This window comes from Thunnus thynnus, chromosome 22, assembly GCF_963924715.1.
Source record: "Thunnus thynnus chromosome 22, fThuThy2.1, whole genome shotgun sequence".
In the NCBI taxonomy this organism is placed as follows: Eukaryota; Metazoa; Chordata; class Actinopteri; order Scombriformes; family Scombridae; genus Thunnus; species Thunnus thynnus.
Genome location: NC_089538.1, coordinates 24,042,470 through 24,060,975, shown reverse-complemented (window position 1 = coordinate 24,060,975; position 18,506 = coordinate 24,042,470). Strand labels below are relative to the sequence as shown.

The window sequence follows — 18,506 nt, the reverse complement described above, 5'->3', positions numbered from 1 at the left end:
AAAGACTCCAGATAAACCACAACGACCTTTTTAAAAATGCTAACAGAGGGTCAACTGCCAGTGATTATGAATGTTTACAGTGTCCATAAATGTACATAAACTGCTGTTTATTATATTTCCCATATAACAAGCTCTACTGTGTGTCATAATGAGTCAAAATAATGCTCTTAAATGTATAATATATGCAAACAGTTCACTTTATTCAACTGTTTCTGTTCTTAAGTCAAAGTACAAACATTTTCTTATTCAGTGAGCGTATCTGACACTGAATAGAAACATCTATGAACCATCAACTCATGACAAAGATTATACAACATCAGCAGAACTTCATGAGAAACTTCAATGCTTTTCTGTCTTAGTAAGTGTTTTATCCACCTTCCCTCATCCTGCATTGTCCACTTCTTCTTTGATTATGGTGAAAAAAATAGTAGTTTTTTACATTCCACACTGTATAACAATCAACTTGTAGATGTAGAAACTTCTCTCTGTGCTTCCTCCTCTTTGGTGGATTTTTCCTTCTGTGATTGTGGCTGCTTTAGAAAGAAGACCTTATTCTTTAAGTCTGAGGAACTGACACTAAAGCCTGATGTTTACTGATTGTTTTTTTAGAGAACTGAAACTAAAAACTCTGCAGTACTACTGTGCAGTACTACAACATAAAACTTCTTGGACTGGAAAAAAAAGTTGCCATAGAACATAATCAGTTACAAGTCCTCCAAAATATATTGTATAAAAAGGTATGACCTCCTGAAACTAAACTATAGAAGCTTTGAACAGACGTCTCCTCGGTTTGTCAGTCAGGTTTCAGTGGCTTGTAAAACACACATAATATGCAAAAACTAAGACAAAGTAGAGTTTATTTTCAGTGTGATTGTTGAATGCTGAAAGTTATTGCGCTGAATTGTTAAAAAAAATAGCTTGAATCTGAATTGTAATCCTACCAGGATTTCTGGTCAAACCCACCACCTAGTGTTTGTAAGACAGCAGTGCTACGTAAAGAGCTAACATGGTTCACACAGTTTAAAGTGCACAATAAACAATGCTTGTAGCTCTGACATTTAGCTTAGTATGATGGTACATAATAAGCATATCAATCATGACTGATCTAAGCCTAAAATTCCTAGCCCAAAGATTTGACATTTTTTATTACTAACTCAACATCAGAAGCCCACCTGTGGTAAAACTAGCAGATAATACTTCATAACCCATTAAAAACAGGTATTAAAATGGCCCCTGTGACTCATTTGACTAATAAGTAAAGGTGCAGGAGGTGTGTAATGTGCATATGTATGTTCAATCAGAGAGAAGACTATCTGACACCTCTGAAATACATGCTAAAAATGTATGATGGCCTCCATCATGTAACTTGGTTCATATCAGTACAAAAAAAAAGGTTTTCTGGACCAGTTTTAGCAACCACACAAAAATATCAAGGTTACATTTCAAGTTCACTGCTCATAAAACAGCAACATGAGTACATGAATCATATGGTCAACCTACAGTAAAGTAGATCCACAATGCTGAAGACGATTGTGTCATGATTTATGACACATATTCTCTACTGTGACAGTGGTGAGTGCTGTACTAACCTTGTGGTTGTAACTTAGTTGAGTGCATGAACATAAACTTTAGTAGAAAGAGATGCTGTATCAGCCTCAGTCTTACCTGCAGTAAAGAATAGACACTCTCTTCCTGTAAACGTGGATTGGTGTCTGCTCTGGACACCTTTGGCTCTGTTTGAGAGACAAAGAAATGTTTAATTAGTCACATGATATTCAGAATTCACTGTTTGATTTTTTATGATTAGATTAGTTATGATGGATTGAAATTACATTATACATTATATTACATTTTCATTATGCCATAACTTTTTATGCAGCATTTTTAAATAATCTCATCGCTTATAATACAGCTGTAGCTTATTTAAAACTGTTTGGTGTATTTATGTGAAATGGATTTTTTTTAAACTTTCCATCTCATAGTGACTATCAAACCTCACAACTTCTTGTAATGTACACAGCAAAATGTTCTGTCTGTGGTTTTCTCATGTGGTTCATAACCGAGAGGATCAAATTATCAACTGCATCTATGTGCACTTGAAAGGAAATGCTATCTTTTGCTGGCAGATATCTTAAAATATTTCCTTAATGGTATAGTAAAGTGATGAGGTTTATTTACTACCAATTTTGCTATGAGAAAGTTGCTAGCTGCTAGCTAGTTGTTTCTGTACAGTATTTGTGTACATGTGCACATGTGGCATTTGCATTACTTGAAATATTTTAAAATACTTTATGAACTTTATGTATGTACATGTTGCACCACCGACCTGCTGTGGTTTTGTTCTGCAAGAAAATAAATATAATAATAAAGTTAACAGTAAAGTAGAAGAAACATAATGTAAAGAACCTTTCTCCTTCCTTTTGACAACAGCATATGTCATGTCTGGATCAGCAACATTGTTACTTCCTGAGACTGGAACATAAAAACAAAAGACAGACATGTGCTCAGATGCTGTTTTCCTTTTCTGGCTGACTACAAGGGGTTAATGCACTGTGCACTATAACTTTAAAGCCACATTTCAGATACTTAAAACAAATGATATTGCACAGACGGGTTGTAATTTTGTGCTGCATAAACCTCAATGACAGGTGAGTAAAAGTGAAGTAGAAATGATATAATGTCATGTACCTGCTGCGTAGAGTGGATCTACTACAGTGTTCTCTCCTGAGACTGAAACAAAAACAGCAACCAGATATTTGTTGTTGTACTTTATCAGAAAAAACTAATATTGGACACACCATATATACACTGTGTATACATTGGTAATAATAAGCACAAACTATATATAGCAAAGACATGCATACATTTATGCAGACATAAATATGACCTAATTATGAATATTATTAAGCCAATTTAAATTCTAGACATGGACATATTGTATTTCGTGTGTTTGTTTCTTTCTTTATTAATACGCCACTTAAACCCTAAATTTGATCCCCTAAACATGCTCAAAAACCCACCAAATTTGGCAAAAATGAGCCGCCAAAGTGCCAAAACGTGCTCGATAGCGCCGCCTATGTATCTAATATGGCCGCCACGGCCCGTAGGAATGTCGTAGAAAGATCAAACCAAAACTCAATTCTTCGTCTCATCAAGGCCTACAAATCAAATGTGGACACCCCTGACCTAAATCCAACAGGAAGTCCGCAATATGCTCATCAAAGTACGACTTTGCGCCAATTTTGGACCCCCACGAAACGCTATCTCCTCCTGGGGCGTTAATGGTATTGGCTTCAAACTTTAAACTTATCACACTGTGCTGAACAAAAGTTATTAAAAACTTTGTAATAACTTGAACGGTTTAGATTTTTTAAGCCCCAAAAGTCGGAGTGCCACATCGCACCTTACGATGTAAACCAATGGGGAGGCAATCTCTGGGCATGGACTTTGTGCCAAACTGAGGCATTTGACATCTAAACTATAAGTCAGACCACTTTCAAACCTGTATCAATGGATTCAGGACGAAATTTCCTACAAAAATTGTGATTTTTAATGTAAGATTTGGCCAAAGTCATGGGATTTATGAGGATATTTTACAAGAAGACTATTAAAATCTGAGAGAGAGAAGGAGGGAAGAAAGTGGGGGGATGGGTAAAGTCAGACCTGTCAGCCCAGGTCTGAAAACATCTACATGCCCGTGACACTGCGCCACACTCCAGTTACTTAGTGTTTCTATACATCTGAAGGCAGGGTTCATTGCTTACTTTTTTTCAAAGAGTACATGTGCTCCCAAATGAAAAAAAATAGGAGCACGCATATAACTTTAGGAGCACACTGAAAAATGTTCAAGTAACAGATTCAGACCACTTTCATACCTGTATCAATGGATTTGCGATGAAAATTCCTACTACTAAAATGTGATTTTGAATGTAAGATTTGGCCAAAGTCATGGGATTTATGAAGATATTTCCACTAGAAGACTGCTCTGAAATCCTGCTCTCAATCTGACAGGGAGAAGGAGGGAAGAAAGGCGGGGGATGGGTATGACAGTTGAATGTAGCTCAGTTATATATATATATATATATATATATATATATATATATATATATATATATATATATATATATATATATATATATATATATATATATATATATATATATATATATATATATAGCAGCAAGGTCTATATACTTGCAGTACATTATATACAAACTTTGTATGAAGTTTGGGGTTATTATCATTTATTTTACAATAATTGTAGGTCTTATATGTATAATCAGTAGTGGGGATGACCTATGAGGGGAAGGGAAAAAATGGAGTGAGAGTGACTGTTAAGTGTTAAAGTGCAGTAGAAAAATAAGATCATAACTAAATTTTGTAGCTCTGTACTGCAGTTTTTCCTTTATTAAGGCCTGAGCACCTAGAGGTTCACTCACACTCTCCGTTCAAATAACTGAGTATTTTTCTGTGTCCAGCTGCAGTTACTTTTTGTCTCTACACATCTGACTGTACACATGTCAATCAAACTTTGACCAGGTCATGTGGGTTAAAAGTCTTTACTTTTCTAAAAATAGACTTGATGAAAATTAGGAAGTGAATTTCTTTTACACACAAACTCATCAAAAGTTTTCAAATTATTTATTGAAATTAAAGTGAAAGGGCCCAAAACTTGCATAATTTTGATGACACAAGAGTGAGCAAGACAGACATGTCTCACCCTTCAGAAAGTTGTCATCCTCACATCGTTGAGATTTGATGTATCGCCATAACAGAGGAAATTGCTACAACTTTATTGTACATGCTCCGGTCACACCAAACTTTACATGTTTGTAATCTACAGACATCTACATGCCTGTGACAGAAGCCCTTGGACTGCACTGCACCTGACGTGCGCAAGGGTGCGAAGGCCCATTCAACGCTGCTTGTAGCTTTCATTTACTTTTGTGTTTCCTACAGAGAAGTAGTCCCACCACCAAGCACAGCAGAGCCACCAATAAAATACTGAGGACTTTCAGTAGTCTTTTCATAAAATGCTGGAAAGAAGATAATAAGGTTGCTTCAGATTATGATTCATATCTTGAACCTGAGGAGAAAAACACACAAATTGTTTACTTTGTTTTGAAATCTTCAGCCAGCTCTCTGGTGATTCTCCAGCTCCAGAGATGCTGCACTCGTAGAGTCCTTCATTAGACTTGGAAACATTTTGGATGGTCATGTTGTCCGTATACAAGGCCTTGAGATGGGAACCATATGTAGCAGCTGAATAGCTCAGTGGTTAACACTGCTGACTTCGGCTCAGTATGAAACCGCAATGTTGGATGTTGGTTGTTTCGTCCTGGGCAGTGGCTCTGACACTCATCAGTCCTCAGCCTCCCTCGTTCCACTTAGTGTACAGTCTCAGGGTGCTGGACTTGGGATGAAACCCTCCATGCATTGTGAGGAGCTTCCTTGTCTTGATATCAGTGGCCTCTATCTCCTCCTTTGGCCAGCTCCTTATACCAGCGGGGTATCTGATGACTGGCAGGGCGTACGTGTTGATGGCCCGTATCTTGTTCTTCCTATTCAGCTGACCTGCCTTACTCTGTGTAGGTATTTGGCTGTGGCTGACTTCCTTGCGGCCTCCTCAAGGTTTCCATTTGTCTGCAGGATCCCAAGGTATTTGTAGCTGACCTGAACATCTGCAATGCTGCCATCTGATAGTTCAACCCCCTCGGTCCTGATCACCTTCCCTCTCTTCCATACCATCCGACCACACTTATCTAGTACGAATGACATTCCGATGTTGTTGCTGTAGATCCTGGTGAGGTGGATCAGTGAGTCGATGTCTCGCTCATTCCTGGCATACAGCTTGATGTCATCCATGTAGAGGAGGTGACTGATGGTTGTTCCACTTTGGAACTGGTATCTGTAGCCACTCTTTGAGACGATCTGGCTGAGGGGGTTCAGGCCTATGCAGAACAGCAGCGGGGATAGTGCATCACCTTGGTATATGCCGCACTTGATAGTAACTTGTGCAATTGGCTTTGAGTTGGCCTCAAGAGTCGTTTTCCACAGCCCCATTGAGTTCTTGATGAAGGCTCTTAGTGTCCTGTTGATGTTGTACATTTCCAAGCATTCCAGTATCCATGTGTGTGGCATTGAGTCATAGGCCTTCTTGTAGACAATCCAGGCGGTGCACAGGTTGGTCTGCCTGGTCTTGCAGTCTTGAGTGACTGCTCTATTGACCAGTAGCTGGTGCTTAGCACCCCTGGTATTACTACCAATTCATAAAATTGCATAACATAACATTTTTCAGTTCTCTAAAACTAAAACAAGTCAGGTATTAGTGTCAGTTCCTCAGAGCGAAGGAAAAAGGTCTTTCAAAAGATGCCCCACAATCACAAGGGACAGACAGAAATTACACCTACAGTTGATTAAGTTGTTAAACATTCTGGCAAATGTAAAAAATCTACCAATTTTTTATTATTATTTTTTTTTTAAGAAAAACCAAATGAGACCCAGACGAGTCAGGCTGAGTGGATAAAACAAAAACTGGAAATTAAAACACTGCACAGGGTGGATTTTTTTGGCTAAGTGAACAAAGTTCAGTCAATTTGATATCTTTTTTATATATACTCCCTTGTACTTGTGCTCTAAAGAAAAGCATTGAGTAAGTTTCTCATGAAGCTCTACTTATGTTGTATCTTTGTGAATACTCACCGAATAAGGAAATGTTTGTATTTTTACTGCCATAAGAACAGAAACAAAAGAGTAAAGTTAGCATAATTTCAACTCTGTTCAGTATATTCATTACGACAGACTGTAGAGTTTATCAGAAATATAATTAAAAGCAGTTTATGTACATTTATGGACACTGTAAACATTCATAATCACCGGCAATTGATCTTCTGTTAGCATTTTTAAAAACGTTGTTGTGGTTTATCTGAAGTCTTTTGCTCAGTCACATTATCAGTGTCTATTTTTAACAGTGAGCAGTTTATTCAGGTGAAACAGTTAAACCACCTTGATGTCTGTTCACACGTCAGAAGACGCTGTTTACAAGAACAGAGCTGCTGCTGCAGATTATAAATACACTTGCTGTGGTCGACAATCAACATGACGCTGTTACATCGGTTTGAGCTGAAGCAGATACATTAAGTTTACCCACATATGTATAGTGCAACACAGTAAACCACTGACATACACCTGCTCCCTTTGAGGCCTGGTCTCATGAGACCAGGCTCCAAAGCCGCTTCTGCTTCTCCTCTTCTCAGACTGCTCTGTCATCTGTTGGTCATCTGTCCAAACTGTATCTCCACTGGCCTGATGGTGTCCATCTACTGGTGCAGGAAGACATGTAGCAACCACACACGATTGTACTTCTGCATGTGAGGACCCGTATATACGTTATATTAACTGTCACACCTCTCATGTCTTGTCATTACTTTCAAGTCTGTTTTTCTGAGAAATAAATACTCAGCAATCTTTGAAAACCAGCACCCAGAAATGACATACTGAACTTTATGTCCTTGTTCTTCTTGTACACCACAAGAAAAATACAGATGTGTTTTTTTAATTAATCAATTATGCGGCAATCCTCCAACCCTCACCTAAACCCAATTATAATCTTAACCATAAAATCAAGTTTTAATCCTCAAACAGCTTTTTGAAGAAGTACTCTTGTCCTCACTCTCAAGGTCTAAAACTCAAACTAGTCCTCACAAAGATAGAAAAAGTGTAAGATCACCCACACAAAATGTTTCAACACATCACTTCATGGCAATTTGTCCACGCACAGAGAAGACACCAGCCATCATCATGGAGATGACACCAGGTGCTGAGAGCGGCAAGGGATTGAATAAGGAGTATGTTAATGATGACAGATTACTACAATGAAATTAATTGCCACATGGCCAGCACTTCTTCCTTTTTTCTCTTTATTTTAATTATTATGCAATGAAACAACAATAATTACAAATGTAGTGCTTCAGAATTGCAGAGTTTCTTGAAAACAATGAATACTTTTTGTAATGTTGATTGAATTTTTTGTCAGAAACTGAGTTGGTAACACTTTAACACCTGTATGATATACCATTTATACATTTTTATATACTGCTTATGAATTCTAAATGAAAGGAGGGGTTCAAATGGTAAAAAGTCAAACAAGTAAAGTGAGGTCCCTTCAAATTTAGGTGTTTTAAAGGGTTTGGGTTTTCCATTTTCAAATTAATGGGCAAATTATGGGATCACTGACTACCATACTAAACCCTTTAATTATTCAGGGGTAAATGAAGGAGTCATTAATGGTATCAACAGTTGAGTTTGTGTGACTTTATTCCATTTTAGAATAAAAAACTTTTTAGAAAAAACTGACTAAGTGCTGTTTTTTTTTCAGTGTGTAATATAACCCTGGTGTATTATCTTAATATCTGGACAGCAGCTGAAGGGATACAGCAAGGGAGGAGTAAGGAGAGAGAACAGAACAGAAAGTGAAGTTCTGGTGGAAATAAATGTGTCAAAGTTGATTTAAGTCGAACTCATGTGCCCTAAGTGGATTTACAAATGATTCTCATGTGGTGTGACATCTCTTTTGTGACCGGGCTCCAAAGGGAGCATGTGTAGTATGTCAGTGGTTTACTGTGTTACACTATATGTGTGTGTAAATTTAATTTGTCTGCTTCAGCTCAAACCAGTGTCACAGCATCATGTTGGTAGTTGACCACAGTGAGTGTATTTATAATGTGCAGCAGCAACTCTGTTCTTGTAAATGACGTCTTCAGACGTGTGAACAGACATCAAGGTGGTTTAACTGTTTCACTGTTTTTAAACCACTTACTCTTAAAAATAGACACTGATAATGTGACTGAGCAAAAGACCCCAGATAGCCCACAACCTTTTTAAAAATGCTAACAGGTCAACTGCCAGTGATTATGAATGTTTATAGAGTCCATAAATGTACATAAACTGCTTTTAATTATATTTCCCATATAACAAGCTCTACTGTCTGTCATAATGAGTCGCAATAATGTTCTTAAATGTATAATATATGCAAACAGTTCACTTAATTCCACTGTTTCTGTTCTTAAGAAAATCAAAGTACAAACATTTTCTTATTCAGTGAACGTATCTGATGCTGAATAGAAACATCTATGAACCATCAACTCATAACAAAGATTATACAACATCAGCAGAGCCTCATCAGAAGTGTCATAATTTTCTTTTTTTGTTTTATTCCTACCTTCCCTCAGCCTGCCTTGTCTACTTCTTCTTTGGTGATGGTTAAAAAATAAATAAAATTTGTAGTTTTTTGCATTTCACACAATGCATTAACAATCATGTGTGGCCATAGAAGGAAGACCTCATTCTTTCACCCAGAGGAACTGACACTAAGACCTAATTTTTTTTGTAACGATACTTTATTGGAGAAAATGCAGCAGTATGTTGTACACAAATAGAAAAGTCATACACAAGGCATTTTCAGTTTTTACTGTGTTTCTCCCAGAAAACTCTTAACCTTACTCCATACACCCCATCCTGCAAGCCTCTTCAACAGGGAATGAGATGATAGTATGTTACTATATATAACAAAATAGGTGACAGTAAATAAAGGTAAATAAGTAAAAAAAAAAAAAAAAAAAAAAACCCAATAAAATTTAGTACAACAAAAACATAGCCAAGAATCATAATAAATCATACAAGTGAAACTAATAAGGTAGAAGAAAGAGAAATAAGATTATTAAAACAAAAGCAAATATATAAATAATAAATCACAAAAAGAGCAGGAGGTCAGTCGTTAATCGCACCAAGACTGTTGTAGCACTGTTCAGAGTTCCAAGCCTAGAGTATTGGGCCAGAATCTAGGGTACAGAAACTACATTAAACAATGACTCCCAAAACCTAAATAATTTGGGGCATGACCAGAACATATGGGTTAGATCACATGGAGAAAGTGAGCATCTTTTGCATTTATCCTCTAATGTATCTGGGTAGACTTTGAAGAGCTTAGCTTTACTATTGTGAGCTCTATGAAGCACTGTAAACACAGGAAGAAGAACAACTAGAAGAGTCTGTCTTTCTTGAGGATTAACAAGATAGAGGCCTGTGTGAGGGTACGTGACAAAGAATCCTGTTGGTACAAATGTTCATAAAACCTGACTTAAACCACTGTTTCTTAAAGAACTGAAACTATCCTGCTATCAAACTGGTGTACATGTCTTGATGTGAAGTCATAATTTTTGTATAAGTAACACATGACCAAACAACATGGACTCAGAAACACATTGCATTAAAGGTTGATTTTAGTTTTTGTCTTTTTATTTGTTTTTATTTATTTTGTCTTAAGTGTTTGAGGGGAGATTTTTCTCTTCAGTAGAACTAAAGTTACTGGTAAGACGTACCCACATAAAAGATTGAATGTATCGTATTTTATGTAAAATGTACTATAGCAGATAACAACAGTGATGACGAATGTAAATCTTTTCTTATTACTTTCTTTCTGTGAATGCACTGCTGATATTGGTTTTATTATTTTATCGACCATTAAGACATTAAGAGCTAAAAAACATTTGTGGAAATTACATCACTAGTTACTTTATATAAATATAATCATATCGACATGGGATGGGAATCATGTGAGGCTCAGTTATGGAATCAGTTGCTTGATATGGAAGAAAGTAGGTTGATGAGACAAATATTTATCTGGGATAAACAAGTTATTGGTTCTTGGTCAAAAGATGCAATTCTGGGTTTGGTGAGGCTTTTTTTAATAACAAAAAGCAAAGAGAGCAAAGAGAGCAAAGAGTACTGTGCTGAGGTTGACGATATATGGACTAAACCAAAGCTGTGTATTTTTACAATAATGAAAACTGAAGATGGTACAAGAATGGAGAATAATGTTGTATATAATCTGTCTAAATAGCAGATATCTATGTGCCCAACCTAGATTATCAAAGACTGAGTTGGCTGTTCACATACGAAACATATAAATTAGCCAGTTATCTGGAGAAAGCCTGGGAGAGGAGGAAAAAAGCTCTGTATCCAGACAATCTGTAGATGTGTAGCAGACCAGTTCATTCGGGATTTTTGTTTTGTTTTTCTTTTGTTTGTGTTTCTTTTCTTTTCCTTTATCTATATGCTTTGTACCAGAAGATATATGTTTTGTAAAATAGTGGTGTCTTTTACTAAGTGGGATGGTCCAAATGTTTGGCATGACCTTGAAATAAAAATAAAACTAAACGTATTGATAAGGGAGAGACAACCAAACACTATTTTAAATGCAGCCAAATAGCATTTTGCATATTCACAAATATGCTCACTTTTTATATATTGTTTTATTATTATTTACAGATTTAGAAATATATGTACATTTAGGTAACACATAATAGTGCATGAGTGCATGAATTATCATGACTTCATGCATGAAAAAGCATGAATTCATCCATGTGGTACCTCATGAACAATCGGCAATGTAGAAGAATTAACAGTTAATGCAAGGACAACATGTTAATCAGTCCTCTTCATACTTAAGTCTGCAGTTAAACGGAGACCAGTCACAGTATAGTGCCTATGTATTCATTGACATGATGCGTGAAATTTCTACTTGGCTTTGAACTATCAAAGTCTGTAAATGTTATCTTAAATGGTTCATGAAATTTAGAGTAATACTGTAGGATACATAAAATATTGAAATGTTTACACCTTTCCCCAACTAAATAACTGCTCACTGATGTGGAGTCCAAAATTGTGGTTTCATCTGCATTACATGATGTCTAAATAAACAAAAGGAGTGGCTTTATTTGAGACATTACAAAGATGATTGACGCATAATGGTTAATACATGTGATTTCATCATGAAGCCATCATTAATCATATGTTATTTATCAGTGTTAAAGAAGGAGCAGGTCACAACTTCATTTGAAGGGCCACAAACATGATGAAGTCATGAAAAAGTCATGCTTAGTTAATCATGATTACAACATTTAGTACTAAATGGAATACATCTGCACTACTGAGTTTTTTATTGCGTCCCTTTACCTGCAGACTTAAGTATGAAGAAGACATGAACACAATTAATAACTCAGAAATCGTGATGATTTAAATACCATAGTTCATACATTAATTAACATATTTTTCTCGCATCAAGGCATGCAAGAGATACTTTTAATTCTTAATACTTCATGAAGTGTAATATGAATTTTTACTATAAAGTGTTAAATAAAATAAAATAAAATAAATAAATTAATTAAAAATTAATTTGTTAACTTTTGTTAATTCAAATTTTAAACATTATGTTAGACTTACTCTAACATCACTGAGTATGACTTGGTGATTTCTATTTTGCTAACTAATTTTTTTTTTTTAAAGTAGAACAGTAGTACAGACTTTCTCCTCAGTCCTTCAGTCAGGTGTCAGTGGCCTGTAAAAAAATAAGTAAAACTATAATGCAAGTGATTCAGACTTTTACTTGGCCTTATTTTTATTTTAGGGTTTGTCAAAAAGAGAAGAACGGATTGATATCAGCAAGGTTACTTGTCAAGTTCATGGTACATGAAACAGCAACAAGCAGGAATACAGTATGTCATCAGGTCAACCTACAGTATTATTGCTACTGAACCATAAAGAAACTTCACAATGCAAAAGACAGTTGTTTTAAAATGATAATAATAACATTTAATGTTCATCTTTTTAAACCTCCAAATAATGTAACTTGGTTGAGTATAAGTACATGAATTATAATATTAGAGGGAAGAGATGCTGTATCCACCTCAGTCTTACCTGTAGATGACTGAAGAAAAGAAAACACTCTCTCCTGGTAAACGGGGCTTGGTACCTGCTCTGGACACCTCTGGCTCTGTTTCAGGAAACAAATGAACTTATTTCAGCCTGTTGTTGAAACTGTTAATTTACCCAAAGAAAAGTAAAATTCATCTCTCTGTATATTATTCCACTTTAATATACCTTAAATGACTTTAGGGTCAATCCACTGCATTGTGTCTGTAGAAAATTTTAAGTCAGTGCATTTTTGTATATAGATTATTTAGGCTCGTACTGCTCAACTGCAAACAGATCAGAGTTTGTTAAATCTAATCACCATTATATACTTAATTTATTTACATTACAAAAACATTAATGTGTAACTGTACAGTATATATGTGTAAATTACATTATGTGACAAAGTGGATGAGACCACACCATTTGTTCCCATTACACTTTGAAGTAATTCTTTCCATACTTGTCATTTGTTTGTTTAGTAACATTGCATTTGCATATTATCCTGGGTTTTGCTTGGGTTCACGTTGTGTTTTGCTTGTATTCATTCCCTTTTTTGAGACACTTGTTTTTATGACATTAGAGGAAATAAATCTTTTTTTTTTTTTTTTACTCATTCAACAAGTCTTAGTCTGCCTTCTGCCACCTTCCTAGCCACTCTGGTCAGGCTTCCTCACACATTATTATTGGAAAGCCCATTTTCAACTGCAACTTTTTATGTAGCATTTTTATCATCATTAGGTGCTTTGTTTAGGTTATGAAGCATGTGTGTTCATGTTAAATTTGTTTCTCAAAACTTTCCACCTCATAGAAGTGCTATCAAACTTTTTTTTGACAACAGCGTAGTCTATTTCATCTACACTATCACCGCCTGTGATAGACAATGCTGATAATGCTTTTATTCTTTCTTTCACTTTCTTCTGTTTTACTTAAAATATTACCTAAAATTACCTAGACACACTTGCACATGTGAGAACTATGCAAATCATCACATACCTTCTACATCTTATCAACCACACCTGTATAAAATTCCAGACCTCTAGACCCAGCCCTAGGGAAGTGCATTTTTAGTTTGTGGTGTCACTGGTGTCCCTGAACCTCTCCAAAACATCTCCAAGTGGCCAAATTTTGCCAATTTATTTTACTCATTACTGCATGATGTTAAGCTGCTTACTGGCTTAAGCAGGTTGCCGGCAACCCAGTGGATGTTAATAGGTTAACTTACAAATCTTCCCTCATATTGAATGCTGACAGACTTTGGCTAATGTGAGGCGTCCCTGTGTGCTACATTTTCAACTACTTCCATATTATGAAGCATCAAGCCAGATACATTGCCACTTTCAGAAAAGTCTGAGTTTCCAAGTTGTAATTACAACAAGTTGAAATCTCATAACTGATATGAGATGAAACAGATAAGCAGCAGGTTTAATTTAGACCTCAGATATGGTGGCCTCTAGCAGCATTTAGGTGATTACTACAGGACCAATTAGCTTGTACTAAAAACCACAGTTGCAGTTTAATTCAGCAATGAGGTTCAAGACGCCACATACATTTTATTCCAGACAACCCATCCGGAATAAAATTGTTGTCATAGGAACCTGCTTTAAACATACTTAATATTCCCCATTTACTGAAGTTCTTCCCTCAATTCTGTCTTATGTACCTTTATGTGTCCTACAGTGAAGTAATCCCATCACCAACGGCAGCAGAGCCATCAATAAAACACTGACAACAATCCACATCAGGGTGAAGGTGTTAACTGAGTCTGACTGAATGTCTTCATGGGTCTCTTCATGAGGAGCCTCTTTATGAGGAGTCTCTTCATGAGGAGTCTCTTCATGAGGAATCACTTCAGGAGGAGTCACTTCAGGAGGAGTCACTTCTTGAGGAGTCTCTTCATGAGATTCTGAAAAGACTAGAGAAAGTACATACTTCAACTTTATGATACAGTGTTTTGACCTGAAATTCAGAGCAATATAAAGTAAAATTCATTGTCGAACATTTTTTGCCACGATCCTTACACTATATTTCCATTTGAAACAGCAAGCACAAAATCTGTATCACAACAAGCTGATATTTGTTCATCACTTGTTCAATGCCACATAATCTTCCTACCAAGTACTGAACAGCAGCATTTGACATTAACACAATGGAGGCCATTGTCTGCCATGCAAAAAAACAATTCATCTAGCCTACACTTTGTTTTGAAACACTGTCACATCTCACCTCTGACAGCCAGCCAGCTCTCTGGTGATTCTCCAGCTCCAGAGATGTTGCATTTGTAAAGACCTTCATGTGATCTGGAGACATTGTGGATGATCAAGTTTCCTTTATAGTCAGTCCTGATGAGATGGCCATCTTTATAGAACTCAGCTATGACTTCAGAGGTACTTTTCTTCTTTGTACAGAGCAGAGTCACATTGTCTCCCTCCTTCACTGGAAGAACAGGACTCTCCAAGATCACAGAACCAGCTGATCAATGTGTAAGACATAGTTAATGTTAAACATATTTATTATGATGGATCATAATATTTAATCGATTTAATCCATATGATTTATTAAACATCCTCAACTGTAAGACTGCTGACTTTGTTTGCAAGAGGCTCTAAATGACATCATACTACAATTATTCACACACGTTATCACTCCTTGTAGAACTAATTATAGTTGTATACTATACCTGCTATGTAGGATATTATCTCACCACCAATTGCTTGATTTTCACCAAAGCATTCAACTATTTGCATGATTTGCAAGAAGATTTAATATGCAGATTTCTCACTCTAAAATAATTGGAATATATCTGGAGTTACTAGCTGCTGAACATACCAGTGACACTGATGTTAACAGCACTGCGTCTCAGTCCCTCTCCATCCTCACACCAGTATTCTCCACTGTCTGATGAAAAGGCAGGTTTAACGGTGCCAGATCCTGCTGATGTCGACCAGTTAGAAATATTTGGTTGATTTATTTCCTTCAGTGTCCTCATCACTCTCTGTTCAGTCAAACAGTTTACAGAGATCGACTCATATTCAAAAAACTGCAGTCTGTTTGGAACAATACGAGGAAAAGCTGCATCTAAAACAAAGAAAGAAAGAGACTGAGTTTGTACACTGTACATGTAACAAATACAATTTGACATCACTGAGAGCCACATAGGTGAGAATATTTTTTTGTGTATTGTTGAATAAACTATTTATTTGCATTTTGCCCTGCATTACAAAAATTCTACATGTACAACATTGAAAATTATGCCCCACAACTACTTTGGTTTCAAACATGCAGTGTTTGAAGTGTTGAACAATCAAACTGAAACGAAAGTGGCTTAAAATATTGTGGATGCAGAGTAAAACTGCTTCAGCTTTATGTGGCGTCAGCCTAACAGTCACATCCTGATTAACTGAACATATACACTGAAATGTCAGTTTGCTGCCCTGCAAGTGAGAGTGTTAACAATATGTAAAGCTTTGTTGCCTTTTATATATTACAAAGTGCATTAAAATTCATTTTTAAAAATTTTGTACTATTAATCATATTTGGGGTTATGTTGTTTTTTTACACTGGATATATAGTTTACAAACAATTTAAATAACTGCAGCTTACCATCATTTTGAGTACAATGACTGTTGTGAACTTGTGCAACCAGCACCATCAACACATTAATCACTGGAGAGACAAAGGAAGAAAGTTGTATCAGACAGATGAATTTACAGGTGGATTCTAATGGAAAACTACACATTTAGACATTGTGTTTCATCAGCCAGATCATACAACATATTTGCTTTGATTACAGCCAAATTCAGCTTATATATTACACTGTTTTGCAATCTCATACAGGTACAGGGAAACAGTCTCAGTACTCACACAGTCTGATGCAGAGAGCTGTAACGTCCATGTTGTCGTGCTGCTGACTGAGCATCAGACTGAGGTTCACATGAAGTTAAATGTAGGTGAGACCCTCCTCTTCCTGTGCAGTTTATTTTTGCTGTTGGTTCAATTGCAGGTTTGAGGTAGTTCTACAAATAAATGTGTGAAGCCGAGACAGAAATATAAGTTTGAAGCAACAGTCTTTCAGTGCAGTGAAAACCTGAAGGGAAATATAGACCTTTATTTTTCCATTCATACATGATAATAATCATCACTGGAAGGTCAGCAGACAACTAACTAGCTTATTAGATAACTGTAAACTCATGTGAGAAGGAACTAGACAATAAACTTGGCCTATCTATCATTATATATACTTATCATTTATTTTCTATAATTATTACTTTGCAACAATATTTTATTGATCTGAAAGATATTCTTCGTAGAGCAAATGCTGCTCTTACCAAACCAAAGTTCCCCTCCGCCCAAAGATTTGTTTTTCTTCTTGTTGTTTTCAGTTGGATGTTGTTTCTTTTCTCTGTGCAGAATGACGTATTTGTTGAGTTTGTTGAAGGAGGAAAGTTTATGACAGTCTCCATTTTACAGTGAGCACTCACTGTAAAATGGAGACTGTCATTTATCCCAGTTCAACATTTGTTTAACCTGAAGTGACAGCATCCTCTAGCGGCTGTTATGAATTTTGTCCTTCAGCAGCAAAGGAGGAAGTAGTGTGACAACATTATTAAGCCACAAAGTCTACAGAGGTTGGGGTGGTTGGATGGGTGAGCAAAACGTGGGACTTTGACATGAAACATCACTGTTTGCTTTCTGTTTCCTACTGACAGTCAGCAATGATTTATTTTAAACGTGATCATGATCACCCCCAACCTTAATGAAGTAGCTCAAAACATTATGTTGTCACTGAAGTTGACATCTTGTGTGCAGCAGTTGAAATTAAAAAAAAAAAAAAAAAGTATAATAATATTTTCTGGACAAGTAATTGAACTGTTTGAAAAATATTATTCAAAGTAAAGTATTTTCATAGGCTATGTCGTCTTAAAACATGTATAGAGGGAATATTTAAAACACGTTTATTTGTAGGTTCACAATTTCCAAGTCTGTCTTAAACCAACAGTCAGGAGCCCAAATAATCATTGAAACATGTTTTTCTTGCTGTAATCATTCCTCCTGTTCATACTGATCATTAGAAGATCCCTTCATAATGCACTTACAATGGAAGTGATGGGAGACAAAATCCACAGTCCTCCTTCTGTGCAAAAATGTATTTAAAAGTTTATCTGAAGCTAATATGAAGCTTCAGTGCCCAAATGAGTCAAATCAAGTAGATATCTTCAATTTTACAGTCTGTAAATTCCCTCTTTGTGTTTCCTTGTTGAGCTGCGGTGGAAGTATAGTAAGAGGGACTTTGGCACTAAAAAGACTGTAACATAAGATGTAAGTGTTAAAAGAAAACCCATCACAGGCCCAGCAGATATAGATATATGGCATATAACCCACTACCAAATTTTCTGATATGCTGCACTGTAAAAAATGGCCGTAGAAATCACGGTAAAAAACTGACAAATAGCAACAGTAAAACACCATAAAATCCAAAATAGTTAATCACTGTAGTAAATACAGTAAATTATTGTAAATCAAGCAACAGTACATAACTTTATTTTTTACGGTCATAATATTCAGAGAACACAGGATTTTACTGTGAAATTTTTAAAAAATTGTAAAATTCTTGAAAAAATACCGTAATGTCACAAGCATGGAAATACCCTAAAATTAATGGAATTAACATTATTATTAGGCATTTTCCTTGTTTCAGCTTTAAACTACCAGTTTTCTCAAAGCCAGCATTAAATGTAGCCTAGGGAGAGACGGGG

The 18,506-nt window shown here is 36.0% G+C and overlaps 1 protein-coding gene and 1 long non-coding RNA gene across 2 annotated transcripts; both read right to left on the bottom strand.

The window, feature by feature from the left end:
* Positions 1–1,664: 1,664 nt before the first annotated feature.
* On the bottom strand, positions 1,665–2,734 carry LOC137174801 (uncharacterized). The gene is made up of 3 exons (XR_010925473.1): positions 2,689–2,734; positions 2,407–2,472; positions 1,665–1,733 (listed from the first exon to the last, which is right to left on the bottom strand). It is a non-coding gene; the product is annotated as an uncharacterized lncRNA (long non-coding RNA).
* Positions 2,735–14,645: 11,911 nt separating this feature from the next.
* On the bottom strand, positions 14,646–16,668 carry LOC137174771 (low affinity immunoglobulin gamma Fc region receptor III-like). The gene is made up of 4 exons (XM_067580251.1): positions 16,615–16,668; positions 16,354–16,416; positions 15,580–15,828; positions 14,646–15,222 (listed from the first exon to the last, which is right to left on the bottom strand). Exons 1-4 carry the CDS (start codon positions 16,643–16,645, stop codon positions 14,966–14,968), a joined length of 600 nt encoding a protein of 199 aa, XP_067436352.1. The 5' UTR covers positions 16,646–16,668; the 3' UTR covers positions 14,646–14,965.
* Positions 16,669–18,506: the final 1,838 nt, after the last annotated feature.